The following is a 17,178-nucleotide window of genomic DNA, read 5'->3' as shown; positions in this document are numbered from 1 at the left end:
AGAGATATATATATATATATATATGTAGCATATGTGTGTGTGTAAGGAAGTGACAATGCGAAGCCAAGAAAAAAAGTGTGGACGCGGTTTCATTACGGCTTAATTAATTAATTAATTATAAAGTGCTTATTTATATTGTTTTCTTGAAATTATTTAAATTCTTTTAGTATATAATTTTTTTTTTTCCTACTATAAAAATATACTAGGCTTTGTTTGCACACATTTTTGGGGTTTTTGGAACCGTGTTTTTTAATGTCTCTATCAATTATATATATATATATATATATAAAATATTAAATTAAATATTAAATTTTTATTATTTTAAATTATTTTAAAATACTCAAAAGTCTCTATCTAAACAAAACAGAGGTAAATTCTATTGAATAATTTTTTAAATATAGTCATGTACATAAACCTAACACATCGATTGATATATATATATATAGTTTGGATGTTTTCTTTTCTACTTTCGTAAGATGAAATGGTTTTTTTATAAAAATATATATGTGATATTTGTATAATAAAAAAATTAAAATCAAATCTCAAAAAAATTACAACTTTTTTTTCTTTTTTTTTTTAGAGAGGGATTGCAATGATATTGTTGAATGCTTGGATTGGAAACAAAACTTGTGGCTTGGACATAAAATGACAGCTAGTCCTAATCCATCATGAAATTTATATATAGTAATAGTTACGTGATACTCATACTATGCTTTATGTAGCTACGTTTGGTTCAACTAATTTTCTCAATATATATATACATATTCTTATTTGAAAAAAATAAAAACATATAGTAATGCTACATATATATATATATATGTTTATTTATGTATTCACACTTGTTTTAGTTTGCACTATTTATTTTTTTAAAAAAAAAAACAACTATTTAAAAAAAAAAAAAAAGAAAATCGACATTCAAAACTTAGATCCATTAACATTTAATTACGATTAAACAAAAACTCATGGTCCCAAACAAACTCCTAATTTTCATTTAAAAAATTTACATAAAAAATATATTCTATATAATCAAAATAAATATTACATTAAATACTTATTTATAACACATCATATTCATACCTCTATTTCCTATTTAACTTTTTAATATATCTAACAAACCCTAAATTATTTATACTATATTTACAATAAAAGTCTTCTATGAGTAGATATATATTAGATCCATCAACATTTTGATTTTCATATATTTTTTTCTCCTTGTATTAAGAAAAGAATAAAAATTAAACCCCAAATATCACATTATACCTTATACTATTATATTTTTAGACAATTGTCGAGACCACATAATTTATTTCACGACATGTAATACCACCGTACATTATCCATATATAAGTTCTATACCATTCCATGTGAATCGATTTTTTCTAAGTATGACTTAGCGATTGATTATGAATCGATCTCTAATGATTGTAATTAATACATCTACGAGCTACCCGTATATATACCTAAAAATTAAGCTAAAATATGATAGTATACCTAGAAAAATAATACCTACTAGAAAAGATAAGTAAAGAAAAGATGCTCGATCGACGATTTTGTCCCGAATACCAACCCTACACTTTGCACTTATTTAGATTAAAGTTAGCATTAAAATTTGTATCGAATTGGCAATGAGAACACTCTCTTTATCTCTTTAATATTTCTTGCTTACTAAGGGAAAATAAATAAACTAAAAATAGAATACTATTACTATATACTTTATAGCAACTACTCTACCATACACTTAGTATAATAAAATCTTTTGACTAACCTTATATTATTTATAGTAAAAAAATTAAAAAATTAAAAATCCTTGCATGATTTAAATAAAAAAATATTATAACAATAATATTAATGAAAAGGGTAGTTGGCAATCAAGGGGAAAAAAAAAAAGGGACATTTCAAAGCATAATACTTTTCTATTTTTTTAATTAATTTTTTTTTTTTTCTTTAGGCTCTTAGCTTTCTTTGTTTTCTACGTGTTAAGAAATTATAAGAGCATTAAAGTAGAATTTTTATTTAAAATAATAATAATAATAATAATTGAAAGTAGTATTGCTATATCGAATTATTATACATTTCAAGATATTTTCAAACAATGAAAGGAATTATACAAAATTTAGATACATTGATGATCGAAAACCTCTAGAAATTTGGTATTTCTTCGATCTCTTCTTCCAAGAATCTCAAATATATATATATCTCAAAAGATATATTTAAGAAATTCAAATATTTATTTTTTAATTAACTCATTGATTGAATCGAGTAATTGATTTTATACACTCCTCAATTGTTTCGAGCAATTCAATAATAAATTTTTTTAGCTTCTTTTTTTTTTTTTTCTTTGAAACAATTGCACTAGTTTTGAGCTGTTTTTGCGATATCAAATAATATATTAGAGAGAAAATATTCATCAAAATAAAATAAAAATTTTAAGAATATGATATAAATTTATTGTGCTAAAATATATATATATATATATATACAAACATTGGTATCCTCTCTATTTTTTAGAGTTTAGTTTACTATATTATTTTCTAAAATGTATTAATTTCTCTTGTAAAATATAACATTCAAAGTTCAAACGGCCATTTATTTTATATTATGTTCATCTTGCTTTTTTTGGTAATGGTTTATATATATATATGGGAGTAATAAATCAGTTAATTTCATAATATTAAATTATAAATTATAATTTTTAAAAAATAAAAATAAAAATAGTAGGTACATGCAATATGTCACTAAATTACATAAAATACATATTCCTTTCTGATCAATATAAATAATAATATCACATGATCTTTTTAAAATTTTTAATGTTTTTGGATTGAATTCACATGTATCATCCTGTCCCAGAGTGGATCAATCAATCAATTTAATATATATATATATATGTATATAATTAGCATTTTATGATACTACTAAACTTGAAAATTTACATAGAATGGGAGTAAAAGAAAATATTCCTTCCGTCCCATTGAAAGGTTATTATTTTCTATTTTCATCCGTTCCAAAATAAGGTTATTATTTCTTAATTTTATAACTGTACTACCTACCTAACATAATAAATACCCTCTTAACTTACAATATATTACACAAATATTATTACTTTTATATTACACTATATTAATAGGGATATTTTTGTCTTTTTTACTACAATCCAATACAATACTAATATTAAAAAATATACGTGTAAAATACAAATGTCACCGTTCTAATAGGACGGAAGGAGTAACTAAATTTAAATATAAATATAGGAGTGAATCCAACAGTAGATTTAATTTAGAATAATATTCCAAAATTATTTAAATAATAGTTCATGTGCATGTTTTAAAAAAAAATTAATTAATTAATTTGAGCTTATATATATTGTCATAGTTTTAATACTCCTTTCGTCCTATTAAAATGTTTTTTTTTTTTTTTCATTTTCGTCCGTCTCAAAACAAGGTTGTCATTTTCTAATTTAGTAATTATACTACTTACCTAACATAATAAATACCCTTTCAACTTACAATATATTACACAAATGTCATTATTTTTATATTATACTATACTAATAGGGGTATTGAATATTTTATTATTTTTTGTGTTTTTAAACCTAATTTTGTATACATTGAATCTTTTTTTTTTATTATTTTTATTTTTTTTTCGATGTTGGAATCTCTTGTTGCTACTTGATCTTATGTGTTATATACATATGACGCTTAGTTGACTGTCTTGTTGATTTAATTTACAAACTATTAGGTTCGATCGAAACTTTATTTAGAGTATATTTTTCTCCAAAATGTACTATGCATGTTTGTGGATTTGAGATTTAGAATTTTGAATTAAAACTTTAAATTGAATTAATTGTTTGATATAACATAAATAGAAAAAATAAAATTTTGAATATAAAATCACTTTTTAATATAATATAAAAATAAAAATATGTGTTCTTTGTTTGATGTTTATAAGAAGAAAAAGAGTAATAAATAATAAAATTCGATTTTGAAAACCCACAAACAAACCAAGAAATATAACCCTTATTTTATATATTGAATAAATTTTTTTATTAAAAATATCAAAATTAAAAATAAAAATAATATACACACAAAACAACACATAAATATTCAAAATTGGTGGGACCAAAATGTTCTATATTTTAATTATTAATCTTCAATATAAGTTTATACTAAGATTAATTATTTCTTAATCAAATAACCACAATTTACTAATTGTATATTAATAGTCTCAACACATTAATAAATAATTTTTTTAACATAATGCATATTTACCGTACTATCTAATACTTCCTCTGTCCAATTTCTATTGTCCTAAAATATATTTGCACAATTTTTTAGGTGATTGTCTTTTTGTTATGAATGGACAAATTTGCCCTTAAGTTAATGGTAGAGATTAAAAGTAATAAATGAATTAAGGGTAAAAATGTAAAATTTATGTTTAAAAAAAATAAGACAATAGTTGTTGGACGTCCCAAATAGGAAAGTATGACATTAGTTGTGGAGAGGGAGTATATGAATTTATCAAATATATTGAACAACAAAGTATTCTATTTTATTTTTCCACTCATTTCATGCTTATAAACTTACTAATCCTATTTTTATTTAAAACTTAATATAATTTTTATATTATAATATTATTCTTAAAAGTAAACATAAGAGAGATTTCTGAAATAATATTTTAAAAATATATATATATTAAATTAAAAACTTCTATTATTCACAAATCCCAATTCTGATTATTCAAAATTCAAATTTTCAGACACACATTTAATTCAAATAAATATAGAAATTGCAATAAAAATCTATATTCAACTATCACAAGAATTATCGATCATATTCAACAACATGCGCTTAATAACGAACATCGACATGTATTGAAATGATACAAACATTTTTAATGATTATAATTAAGCATAGTATATAGTTAAACTTTGATCGAAAAACTTGAAATTAATTAATTGTGCATGTAAAATATTTTAACTTGTAATATTCGCAAATTAATTATCAACACGTGTGAACTTTCGTAGGTCGAAATTTAATGATTAAAGGGAAATTTTTTGGGATAAATGTCGATCAATTTATAACATGATTAAAATCAATATGTTGATGTGTCTAAAAGTGGTTGCCAAATCAATTTCACATGAACACACACATCCAAATTAAAGAAGATAATTAATTAATTTAATCACTATTTAAGAATAGACTAATTGACACTTTAAATGGACTAATGTTTCTTGTCCTCTTCTAACAACATTGTAATTAATTTAATTTTGTTAGTTTTGGTTATGACTGACTTTTTAATAGTATATAAAAAATATATATATTTTTATAGATGATTATGATGTTGTATAGTAGAAAAATTGAAACAATATATATATATATATACTACTAGTATATTTTTTATGTTGGTTTACTTTTCAAAAAAAAAAAAAAACTCTCAAAAGCATTGAATCAAAATTTTATTTTTTATTTATTATATTTAATTAAAATTTGATTTAATATTACATCAAATAATTATTTTAATTCAAAATTTTATTATTCAGAATTAAAACCTCACATGTAAACACACCCTAAAAAATATTATTCTGTCCGTCTCAACTGAAAGTATTAATTTTATAGCATAGTAGAAGTAATCACACATTAATATCAAAATACTCTTAATTTTTACATAAATTACAAACATAGTATTACACATATACATAAAATACAAAAAAGTAAAAATATTAAAAATCATCTTACACACTTTCACTAATAAAATACTATTATTTTTTAATCTACTACAAAAACTCAAACCGAATATGGTTTCATCCCGGACGGAGGAAATATAATTTAAGACTTTATTTCTCTACTATATATATACAATTTTTACAATATAAAAATATTACTTTTTTTATCTCAACAAATATTATATTCAAAATAACTATTTAAACAAAATAAAAATAAAAAATAAAACCAAACTAATAAAAAAAAAATCATCAAGTAAAAAATAATTTTATTTATTTATTTTGCTTTAATGTATAATTTTTATTTGAAATATTTTCATAAAATAATTAATAACATAAATAAACTCAAATATTTGTTTGTATTCTTCTTGTCACATATATAGGTTAATAATTAATTCATATTAAATTATTGGTGAGTTTTTTAAGAAGAATAAAATGCAGTATTCATGTTTTTATGTCTACAAAATTTGGTACATTTCATCGTGGATGATCAAAAGTTTATATATGTTGGAATTGATAATTATATATATATATATATATATTCTCTTATCTAGATTTAAATAAATAAACTAAATACTCTTGCCATTAATTTGTGTACATTTAGAGTTTATTTTGTTCATTTGGTTGGTTTTATTACTTCTTCCGTTTCACATACCATGCCGCATGAGAATTTAGAAAGAATATTATTAGTAAAAATAATTATAAATTAAAATTATTATAATTGTTTGATCTAATTAAGATTTAAAATTTTAAAATTATAAATTTAAAAATATGATTAAAGTGTTTAATTTTTTTCAAAAAGAGAATGCTACATAATTATGTGAAGCCGACAAAAACTGAAACGTAGACACAATACATGAGACGGATGAAATATTATTATTTTGTGTGTGTTTTATTTAGGTAATATAATTGTTAGATGTGATTTTTATATAAAAAAATTAATAGTATTATTTTCGTCTCAACTTAAAGTATATTTTTTTTAACCATTTCGTATATCTTACTCAAGTATTTATTTTTTATTATAATAAAAAAAATTATTAAGGTTTATATAAATTATAAATATATCACTATAAATACAATTAATTTATACGTAAAATTAAAAAAGTAAAAATATCAAATTATCTTATTATTTTCACTAATAATAAAATTGTATTGTTTGTTCTTTTTTATTTTTTTTATCTTTTATTATATAGAAAGTTTTATAATTTTCCACAAAATCATCATATACGATATAATTACAACGTAAAATATTACATTCAACGATTATTTTATATTAAAAAATATCAAACAACATACTAATAAAAAAATCTTAAATAAATAAATAACACCCTAAAAAGCACAAATATTAATTTAATAATTATATAAGCACAAATATTGATTTAATAATTATAAAAAAGATTGGCCCCTACATATTTAACTCACCTATTTTAAGCATTTGACTTAATTTCTCGAAGCTTATCCTTCTAATCATCACAATCAACCAAAACTAACCTCTACAATCTTATTTTATTTTTCAAAGAATATAAAATTACAAATAAATAATAAATAAATTAATGGTGTGTTTGGTTTGTGTCTTCTAAATTTTGATTTTTGTAGTTTTTAAATGAAATAGTAGTTGAATGTTATATATATATATATATATATATTAAATTATATGTTTTATTGGAGACGTATCAAGAAATAGTTTGTTTTGTTATTTTGTGAAAATAAAAAAAAAAATACATTTCTAAAAAAAATTCAAATCATTTCAACAAACAAACAGAAACGTTGTGCTTTTATAATAATCATTTTTTAAAAAATTAAAATAACAAACATACTTAAATATATATAAAAAAACCCTAGTTGTGTTTTTTTTTAAATAAAGAAAATTACTATTAGGTTCCTATAGTTTTTATAAAAATATATTATTATTTTTATATAAAATATCATATCATATCAAAATAATATTTAAATGAAAATTAAAAATCAAATCTAAATCAAACAAATAACAAATTTTAGGTATAACATTTAAAATAAATAAATACAACATATACTTAATTCATCATCACTCAATGTAACTATAACCAAGAAAATAAATCACATTTGGAGCCAAAAAGTAGACTTGAAAAAGTAAAGCCATTGAGTATGTTTAGTTTGTAATTTATTAAAACTAAGTAGCATCAAATAACTTCACATAATTCGTATCACTCAACATTATTATTTTATCATTTTCTTTTGTCCAATTCAAAAATATTAATTTACATAGATAAATACCAAAACACCACTCACTTTTATAAAAATATTCATTTCTTTCATATTTTTTTGGCAAAATTGCAAAAAAATCTCAATGTGGTTTGTGAAATTGGCTGAAAACCCCCTCTGGTTCTAAAATTGCAATTTACCTATATGTGGTTTCGAAAACGTTGCAAAAAGCACTCTTTCCGTTAATATTTAACAGAGATGGTAAAACACGTGCATGGGTTAAATTACAAAAGTACCAACATATTATTAATTTGACTAAAAGTCGAGATCTAAAATTTTCTTCTACTTTTTTACGCTACGCACGCCGCACCAGAAACAAGCTCTTTCGTTGGTACCTTCCTTACTAGCCTTGAGCACACCAACATGGGTCACCATTGCTGGAGAGAGGAATATAACACATGAAGTCGAACCCACATAATCAGATTGTGAAAAATCAGCACATGATTTGGTTGAATCAATTTTTAGAACACTTGGTGTGCGAGAATGAAGAGACAAGATTTAATGGTTGAGAATGCGCCATCGATTCAAACATGGCTGAATGAACAACATCAAACAACCAAAATCATACACCCAATTGTCTCAAACACCAAACAAATTAAATATTATCGATTCTATTTCAGGCCGAACAGGCTTGAAGAGTGATATGACTTATTTTAACTCAATAAATTAACTCAGACCACTTCCCTCTTTTTCCCCCTCTTCAATCATATTTGTACATTCATATATACATACGTTTTAATACATGTGTGCGTATAACTAGGAGATAATTAATTAATTAAATTAATTTATAACCATAATTAGACTGTTCATAGTTTTACGTGAAATTTATGAGAATATACTTTAAGAAGAAACAGCAGGATACTAAAATCCCTATGCAAACAATCAGTTAAACTAGTAAAGCTAGGCGAATAGAGCAGTGGAGGAGTCTCCGGTCGGCGGCCGCGACGGCGACGGTGAGGACTGAGGAAGACGAAATAGTTGTGGCGTATGGTATAGTATATATTTATGTTGTTACAGTATGTATGGATGTGTGTATAATGAAGAAAAAGTTATGGCATAACGGTCAATATTAAAAAAAATTAACGCCGTCAATCAAACTTTGTGTGTGGGAGCGAGTATGCAACGTTTTTTAAACCACAGAGAGGTAAATTGGAATTTTAAAATCAAAAGGGGTTTTCAGCAATATTCGCAAATCACAATGGGATTTTTTGCTATTTTGCCTTTTTTTTTTAAAAAAAAATATCAATATCATCTTTTGCATTTCGACTCCACTAACACGTGCTTAATAGACTAACCACTACTGTATTGATACCATCCCTTTTACTTAGAGCCGTCAAAATGGGCTGAGCCCGTCGGGTTGGCCCGTCCCGTTTTACTTTTAAGGAGGGTTGGGTTATGATTTTTTAAGTCCGTTAAAATGCGGGCCTAAATGGGCCAACTCGCATAGGTCGCGGGTTAAGAGTGGGTTAGCCCGCAGTGGAGCGAGTTAGCCCGCGAGCCAAGTAAATATAATAATTAGTACTTATCCGTCTAACTAAATGTATGTTTTTATCATTTCTTACAGTCACATTAAAAAATTAATAAAACTAATCAAATATTAATATCATAATATATTTTAATTTTATGTAAATTACAAATATACCATTATAAATACAATTAATTTATAAATAAACAAAGAGTAAAAAATATCAAAATCATCGCGTACAATTAATTTAATAAATAACATATGATTATTTTTAATCTACTGAAAAGAAATAATTTAAATTAAGACAGAATAAAATAAAATTTATATTATCATTAGCTTAAATAAATTATCAATATTGTCTGCATGTTGTTTTTCTTCTCTAACTCTGTTATTCACGTCAGCATTATTTGTTTCAATTTTTCATCATTTGTTTTTGTTTGTCTTCCATTTTATTATTTTATAATTTTACAAATTTATAAAATTAATTATAATTTATTTTTAAAATCGAGTATATCTTATTATTAATTTTTTTAAATACACTAACTAATAATATTTAGAATTGAGAATTTTTATATTTTTTATTTATTTTAAAATATTTATTATTTAAATTCTACAATAAAATTATTTTTAACTATTTTAAATATTAATTACGAAAATATTTATAATATTAATATTCTTTTAATATTTTTAAAAAGTCTGTGGGCTAACCCGCTTAGCTCGCCACCCGCCGGTGGGTTGGGTTGGGTTGATGAAATTTTGATACGTCCTGTCGTGGGTTGGCCCGCAAAGGCCCGCAAACAACCCGCTTATTTGCTAGTTATGATGGGTTGTGGGTCAATCCGTTTCACTAATCCGTTTTAATAGATCTACTTATACTCTCTCCGTCCGTCATATTTAACCCATCTGATATAAAAATTTTAAAAAATAAATAAATATTTTATTAAAAATTAAAAAAAAAGTAAAAAAGTAATGGAAGATATTTTTAAAAATTTAAAAGAAATACAATAAAATTAGTGATATTTGAGTTAAAGAAATGAATCATGTGATAAATGTATAAATATACATCAACACATGCTAAATATTATCTCAGTCATTGATTTGTATCTAATAATTTTTATCAAATAACAAAATATTTAAATCAAGTACTAATATAACATTCAGAATTCTACTGAATTTAGAATTTAAAATTTCAGCATGTTATTATTACAAATAAGTGTTGAATAAAATATTATAACTAAGTATAGATATTTTTTATTTTTTTTAAATATAATAATATAGTAAATTTAACGGACTAATGAAAAAAATAAAAATAAATGAGTCAAATAGAATAACTTTAAAAAAGAAAATGAAAAATTTGTGGTGCACAATTTCTTGGAATGGTGAGTAAAATAGAATAACTTTAAAAAAAACAGAAAAACTTTGTAGTGCACAATTTCTTGAAATGTAGATAACGAGTATCATGGATTCCATAGAAACGAGGGAATAGTGTATATTTTTCGATGGGAATTTCCTAAAAAAAATTGTCGTATATTCTTCAAATTCCTTATAAAGGATATTCAGGGGAAAATATATAGTACCAAAATAGAAATAAATACTAAAAAATAAAAGACAAAAACAAAATCAAAACCAAATTGTAATAAAATGGTGCACACTTTAGTTTCTTATTCAAGAAGGGTTACCCAAAATTCATCCCTATAAACAAACAAATACAAATTACCATTATCATCTTCATCTTCATCTTCATCTGTTGGGATCTCACAACAGACACATCAAACTTACAAGAACACATCAGCCACATTCCATAGTTCCCAAAAAATTTTTGAAAAATTTTGTTACTATGGCATCATCATCATCTTCTTCTTCATTTGCAACACAAAAGGTACATTCCCCAGTCCTCAGAAACCAAATCCTAAAGACGGCACCGGTAAAATAAAACGTCGTATAAAAACCGTACCTTGTCCGGGGGAGTCGAAGTCGAACCCCCTTTTATTACTTCTTCAACAGCGCCGCGCTGCACTGCGCCATAATCTTCGAAGCCCGCGTGATCGCATCAGTCATGTAGAAGTTGTCGACGGCACGCTCAAAAGGTGTATTTTCCAGCTTTTCCGCGACTTCCGGTCTCAACGAAGCAGTCGAGAATTCAGCCGGCTCCCTCTCGTCGAAATGAACAAGATTAGGCGCCACAGTCTTTATCCGCGATCGAACCCCACCCAGAGAATTGTACGGCAGCGGCGCGCCCGCCACCTCCGACAGCGCCCGGATGATTTTCCAGTCGTCGCGGGCGTCGCCGACAGTCGGGACTGCAGGAACCGTAGTTTGAGCGCATCCCTCGGTGTTTGCATACGTACCTTCTTTCTCCGTGAACGCGGACGCCGGCAAAATTACGTTCGCACGGTACACGCCTTTGTCGCCGTGGTGACCTTGGTAAACCACAAAGGCGTCGTCCGGGATTTTGTCCAAGTTCTCGTCATCGGCACCCATGAGATAGACAAACTTCGCGGATTCAATGCTATTTTCATTTTCGGGTACCAGGCCGAGGTCGAGAGCGGCAGCTTGGGCGGCGTTGAGCAGGAGGACATTTAGGCCGTTCCAGTCGGCACGAACGGCGTTTATTTTCTTGGAAATGGTCTCGACGATAGAGAATACTGCTTCCTTGTCCTTCCGGCTGAAGATTCCGGCCCCGACAATGATGACAGGGTTTTTAGCATTTGATAGGGTCGAATAAAATGGATGGCGCCCCTCGGCGAGTTCGGTAAGTGTTTCTGCGCCTGTGCCTAGATGGTCGTGATCGTAGTTGAAATCAGCTGTAGGGCCGACATATCCGACCTTTGCATTGTTGGCTCGAACAGTTTTCCGAATTCTTGCATTGACCATTGCAGCTTCAACCCTCGGCTGAAATTCAAAATAATCAAATACGGCGAATGAGTAGGAATGTAATAAGAACTTTACAAGCATCGACATGAAGATCTTAAGCAATAATACTTCATCAAATAGCTTGACTATATAGACAAATTCATCTCTCTATCATTTTCTAATGCGTGGGAATGAGAATCGAAAACTAGACACTAAGACATCCCTAAAAAGACGTACCAATAATACCCCTCGTGAATTTTGAAAGCATAATTCGCATTCTACAGATTTTTGTGGTTTTAGGAACCAATAATTTCGGAAATTTCATAGACGGCAGGGAGTTACTTGGGAATTTTTATAGACCGAATATCACGTCATAGAAGATCATATAATCTACGTAATCCCATTAATTAAAGCTATTGCGCTACCTTATTTCTTGAAAATACTATAATCGACAAAATTAAAAGTTGATTTACCTGTGTGCCAACCAAGAGGAAAGCATCTGCTTTCTCGAGCCCACTGATGCCTGTGTTCATTATATATCCAGACCGCAGGTCGGCATTAGGATTTGGGCCATTTCCCTCGCACCAGATGTTGTTCGAACCCATCTTGTTCAAGAAATCCTTCAGCGCCATCATAGATTCTGCATCGGACAGCTTACCGGCAACCCCAACAATTTCACTCGGTTTTACTTGCAGGATGACCTCTGCTACCGCTGTAAGTGCATCCCGCCAGTTCACAGGCTTGAAGCGACCATCCGGACTGCGAATCATTGGATCATTCAGCCTTTGCCTTTTCAGCCCATCATAGAAGAAACGCGTTTTGTCTGATATCCATTCTTCATTGATGTCCTGCACATTCAGGAAAAGGTCAAATAGAACACTCAAATGCCAAAGATTGTTTGTCACATATCAAGTCAATTTTAGATAAGAAAAGGATGAACGAATTAAAGTTTTGCGTGAATTGCAAATTACTGTGTATTGTACAAAATACTTTAAAAACAGCGATCAACGTCACCCCCCAAAAAAGTTGTTAGAACTCAAAAAGAAAAATCCCAAGAAAACTACCAACTGCCAAACCGACCAAAGTAAAGAAATGTAAGTTATACATAAGAAAATAACATGAAAAATCGACCATCTAAAGTTTTACATTTTGTGCTTGATCGAGCTAATTAATGTTTTAGGTTCCTTATGCAAGCAGTTGCACAAATAGCAGAATTTCACGATTAAGATTAGAAAGGAATTCGAGTTACCTCATTCAGCCGTGGCACTACCCTCATGACCTCGGGACCTCTGCTATCAACACGTATGTTAGAACCAACTGCATCTGTGACATCAATGGTTTCAGTTCCCTTTAGCTCCCAGTTACGAGCTTTAAAGGCAAAAGGCTTTGACGTCAGAGCACCCACAGGACAAATATCAATTACATTCCCTGATAATTCACTTGTCATAACTTTCTCGACATATGTTCCAATTTCCTCTCCACTGCCACGACCCAACATGCCAAGATCTTGAACACCAGCTACTTCGGTGGCGAATCTCACACACCTGTTTGTTTGGTGACAATATCAAAACTTAGTTCCACAAAATAATGGGACTCAGAGGCCATGATGTTATTCATCAATTATTGTGTGCAAAATAAGCCAATACTTCGTCAAATAGCTATTTATCTCGTTAAACCGAAACTACAAAGAGAATCCAAAAGCATCCCACTTATGTTGAACTCTTCTACTTTCGACTGAATTCCCTTATTACACTAAAAGCGTGTGTTTTCCTGAAGGATTTTAACAAACTTCTGATATTCATCAAATATTCTTTCCTAAAAACATCAAATCAAACACCTATTTCATTTTTTTATATTAGAGCAAGAGTGTAAAATTTTTCTTCAATTTGATGAATTCAGATAAGAAATAAGAATCCATGTGCATTTTGGAACGATATCAAATTCGCTGAATTGAAATCATATTCAAATTTAGTCAGCTTTTTCACTTCCAATTTTCCTCTGGAAACATATATAAATAGCTTGTACCTTGTGCACTGAATGCATCGAGTCATCACAGTCTTGACCAATGGGCCAAGGTTCTTATCCACTACCGATCTCTTCATTTCAGTGAAACGGCTTCGATCAGAACCAAAAGCCATAGACTGATCCTGGAGATCACACTCTCCACCCTGATCACAAATCGGGCAGTCCAATGGATGGTTCATCAACAAAAACTCCATCACTCCTTCTCTTGCTTTTTTCGCAATAGGTGTATCAGTCTTGATCTTCATTCCTAGATACAAAGATTTGTACTTAATTATAAAATTCAAGATATTTCATGGATAGATAAAAAGGACAATGCTACAAACACTTCGAATTTTGATTGAGATTAAGAAGCCAAGCACAAAGTTAAAAATAATGATCTAAAATTTTACGTAATCAAGAACGAAAGATCTTTTAAACTCCTTTTTGTCCATAAGAAACACAATCAATAAACTGTTATTTAGAATAACAGTGCCTTCACCTGTATTATGCACCTCGTGAACAAATGCACTAAAATCAAGAAATATCAATAAACTAGAGAGCACGATATAAATAGCACATGTAAACATCTTTGCCACCCGACTCATTGCATAAATCAAAGGTTGGATCAATTCAAGCACAGCTCACGTCACATGATGTTCAAGTTCTTGAATATTAATCTTTTCAATTTTGAGCCGAGACTTTAATTAAGCCAGTGGTAATTCAAGCTTTGAGCCCGATCTTTCTATTCAACATTAATATATGTATATTGAACTAATATCCTCTTAGATTCAAAATGTACACTAAACTAATTGAATAATTTCCTTCACCTAAAATCGTCAGACTTTCAAGCTACAAAATTGTGTCTCACTCCCAGACCAACCCTTTTTGCTCGATCAAAGATCTTCCAATTAGAACATCAATCAAAGTTTGATCATCTCTTCCAAGTGATTCTCAGAAGCAAACACTCAGAAACAGGGGATTTCGACAGAATTAAAGTGTGATATATTGATCTCAGCGTTTTTTTTTTTTTTTTTGTTCTTTCTTCTTCTTCGTCTTCTTCTTCTTCTTCTTGTAGATATACAGAAAAAAAGTAAATCCATACTGCAAATTATTATGTCAAACATCCTTCTGTCGATTCAAATCACTATCAATTTCATAGAATTCAAAGCTTCTTCTTCTTCCACCACAAATTAAGCAAGTAAAATTGATAGTTCAGGAAAATACTTACAAGTTCAAATTACATACACCAACTAATCTCAAACCCTAAAATGCCAAACCATGGAAATTGAGAAGATACCTGGGAGGGCGGGCATGGCGCAGGAAGCGACCGGCTTGGGAGATTTTTCCACCTCAACAAGACACATACGGCAGTTCCCGGCGATCGAAAGACGACTGTGGTAGCAGAACCTAGGGATATCAACTCCGGCGACTTCGCAGGCCTGGAGCACAGTCATTCCTTTAGGGATTTTGACCGGGTACCCATCGACAAACACCTCGATTGCGTCGTCCGGGTTGGGGAAATGAACCCTAGCGCCGGCCACAGGCTTCCTCTTGGGAAGATCTGGTTCGGGCTGGGCCTCGGCAGCCGCCGCTTCGGCGTTGCGAAGCTCCGGCGTTGAGACAACGGCGCGGCGGAGAACTAGATGATGGGGATTGACGGCGGCGAGCCTGGCGGACCGCCAAAGCGCCCTAGAAGCGATCTGACCCAATCCCATCGTTGTACGCTTGAGAGGACTGCCCAATCGAAGAAAGAGAATTCCAGAAGTAGGAAGAGTGTGGCGAAATGAGAGGGCAGTGGACTTGTGTTCTCCACGATGACGAAGAAGGGTAGGGTAGGGTAAGGATCCATTTTTAAAATCTGGGTACGGGTGGGTATTCGGATCAACCCAAATGCCCGTACTTTTTATATGAGTATGGATGTGTGTTTTGCCAAAAATACGGTCCTGTATAAATATCCGCAGTGTGTCGCACATAGTATTGATACCTCATACTCCCCTGTAGTATTTGGCTTTGAAATAGAAATTCACGTAAATAGTATTAAATAAAATAATATAATTAAAGAAAAATATAATTTTTTTCTTTTATTTTGAATAATATAAAAAGATAAAATATAATTAATTATTTTATATTTAAAAATATTACAAGGTGACGTACAAAAATATAATATATACAAATAATATATAAGAACGATCACAATTCATCCTAACTCCTAAGTTATCCTGTAATATTTTACATATATCAAATAAATCATATATATAACAGAAATAGTTTTTCTATATTACATATTTGTTGCATGGAAGATCAATTGCTTGAGTAATACAATCTTGCAAAGATTCTTTTATTTGAATATGTTTTTACATAATTTTACAGGATAAACGGAAGGGACCAGCCGCGTGACCAGACCGGTCAGGACCATCAACCAACTATCACAAAGCTAGGAAGATTTTCAACCATTTTGCACAGTTTTTTTTATCAACAAAAGGGCCTGCGATCGATTATTATAATGTCATAAAGACTTTTAACATAAGACACTACTGCAGATTTCAATCACAAGGTGAACGAGAGCTTCTCACAGTCACAATCAATGTTCAATGTCATTCAATTTACTAACGAACTCAATACTAGTACGATATTGTCTATTTTGACTAAGTCGTCTCGAATATGTTTTTTTTAACATTATTCATGTGGAATTTATAAGCATTTGGTTTCAATTTTGTTTGCATATTGATGGTTGTCTATTGTTATTTAAGTAGAATTTGTAGAGTTATAAGTTGTCCATTATTTGTTTGAATCTTAATAGATGGATTGTGTTGAAACACTCAAATTTAGGATGTATTGAAGATTGTACGAATAAGCAAACATTTATTTTTTATTTGCCTTTTAATTTTTATGTAAT

At 28.8% G+C, this 17,178-nt stretch overlaps 1 protein-coding gene across 1 annotated transcript; it reads right to left on the bottom strand.

Moving 5' to 3' along the window:
• Positions 1–11,038: 11,038 nt before the first annotated feature.
• On the bottom strand, positions 11,039–16,092 carry LOC127242093 (NADH dehydrogenase [ubiquinone] iron-sulfur protein 1, mitochondrial). The gene is made up of 5 exons (XM_051261433.1): positions 15,580–16,092; positions 14,304–14,550; positions 13,528–13,822; positions 12,752–13,126; positions 11,039–12,317 (listed from the first exon to the last, which is right to left on the bottom strand). The coding sequence occupies exons 1-5, from the start codon at positions 15,995–15,997 to the stop codon at positions 11,415–11,417; spliced, it is 2,238 nt and encodes a 745-aa protein (XP_051117390.1). The 5' UTR covers positions 15,998–16,092; the 3' UTR covers positions 11,039–11,414.
• Between the last annotated feature and the right edge of the window lie 1,086 nt (positions 16,093–17,178).

This window comes from Andrographis paniculata, unplaced genomic scaffold, assembly GCF_009805555.1.
Source record: "Andrographis paniculata isolate CXL003 unplaced genomic scaffold, ASM980555v1 Contig86END, whole genome shotgun sequence".
In the NCBI taxonomy this organism is placed as follows: domain Eukaryota; kingdom Viridiplantae; phylum Streptophyta; class Magnoliopsida; order Lamiales; family Acanthaceae; genus Andrographis; species Andrographis paniculata.
This window is presented reverse-complemented; position numbering and strand designations above follow the sequence as displayed.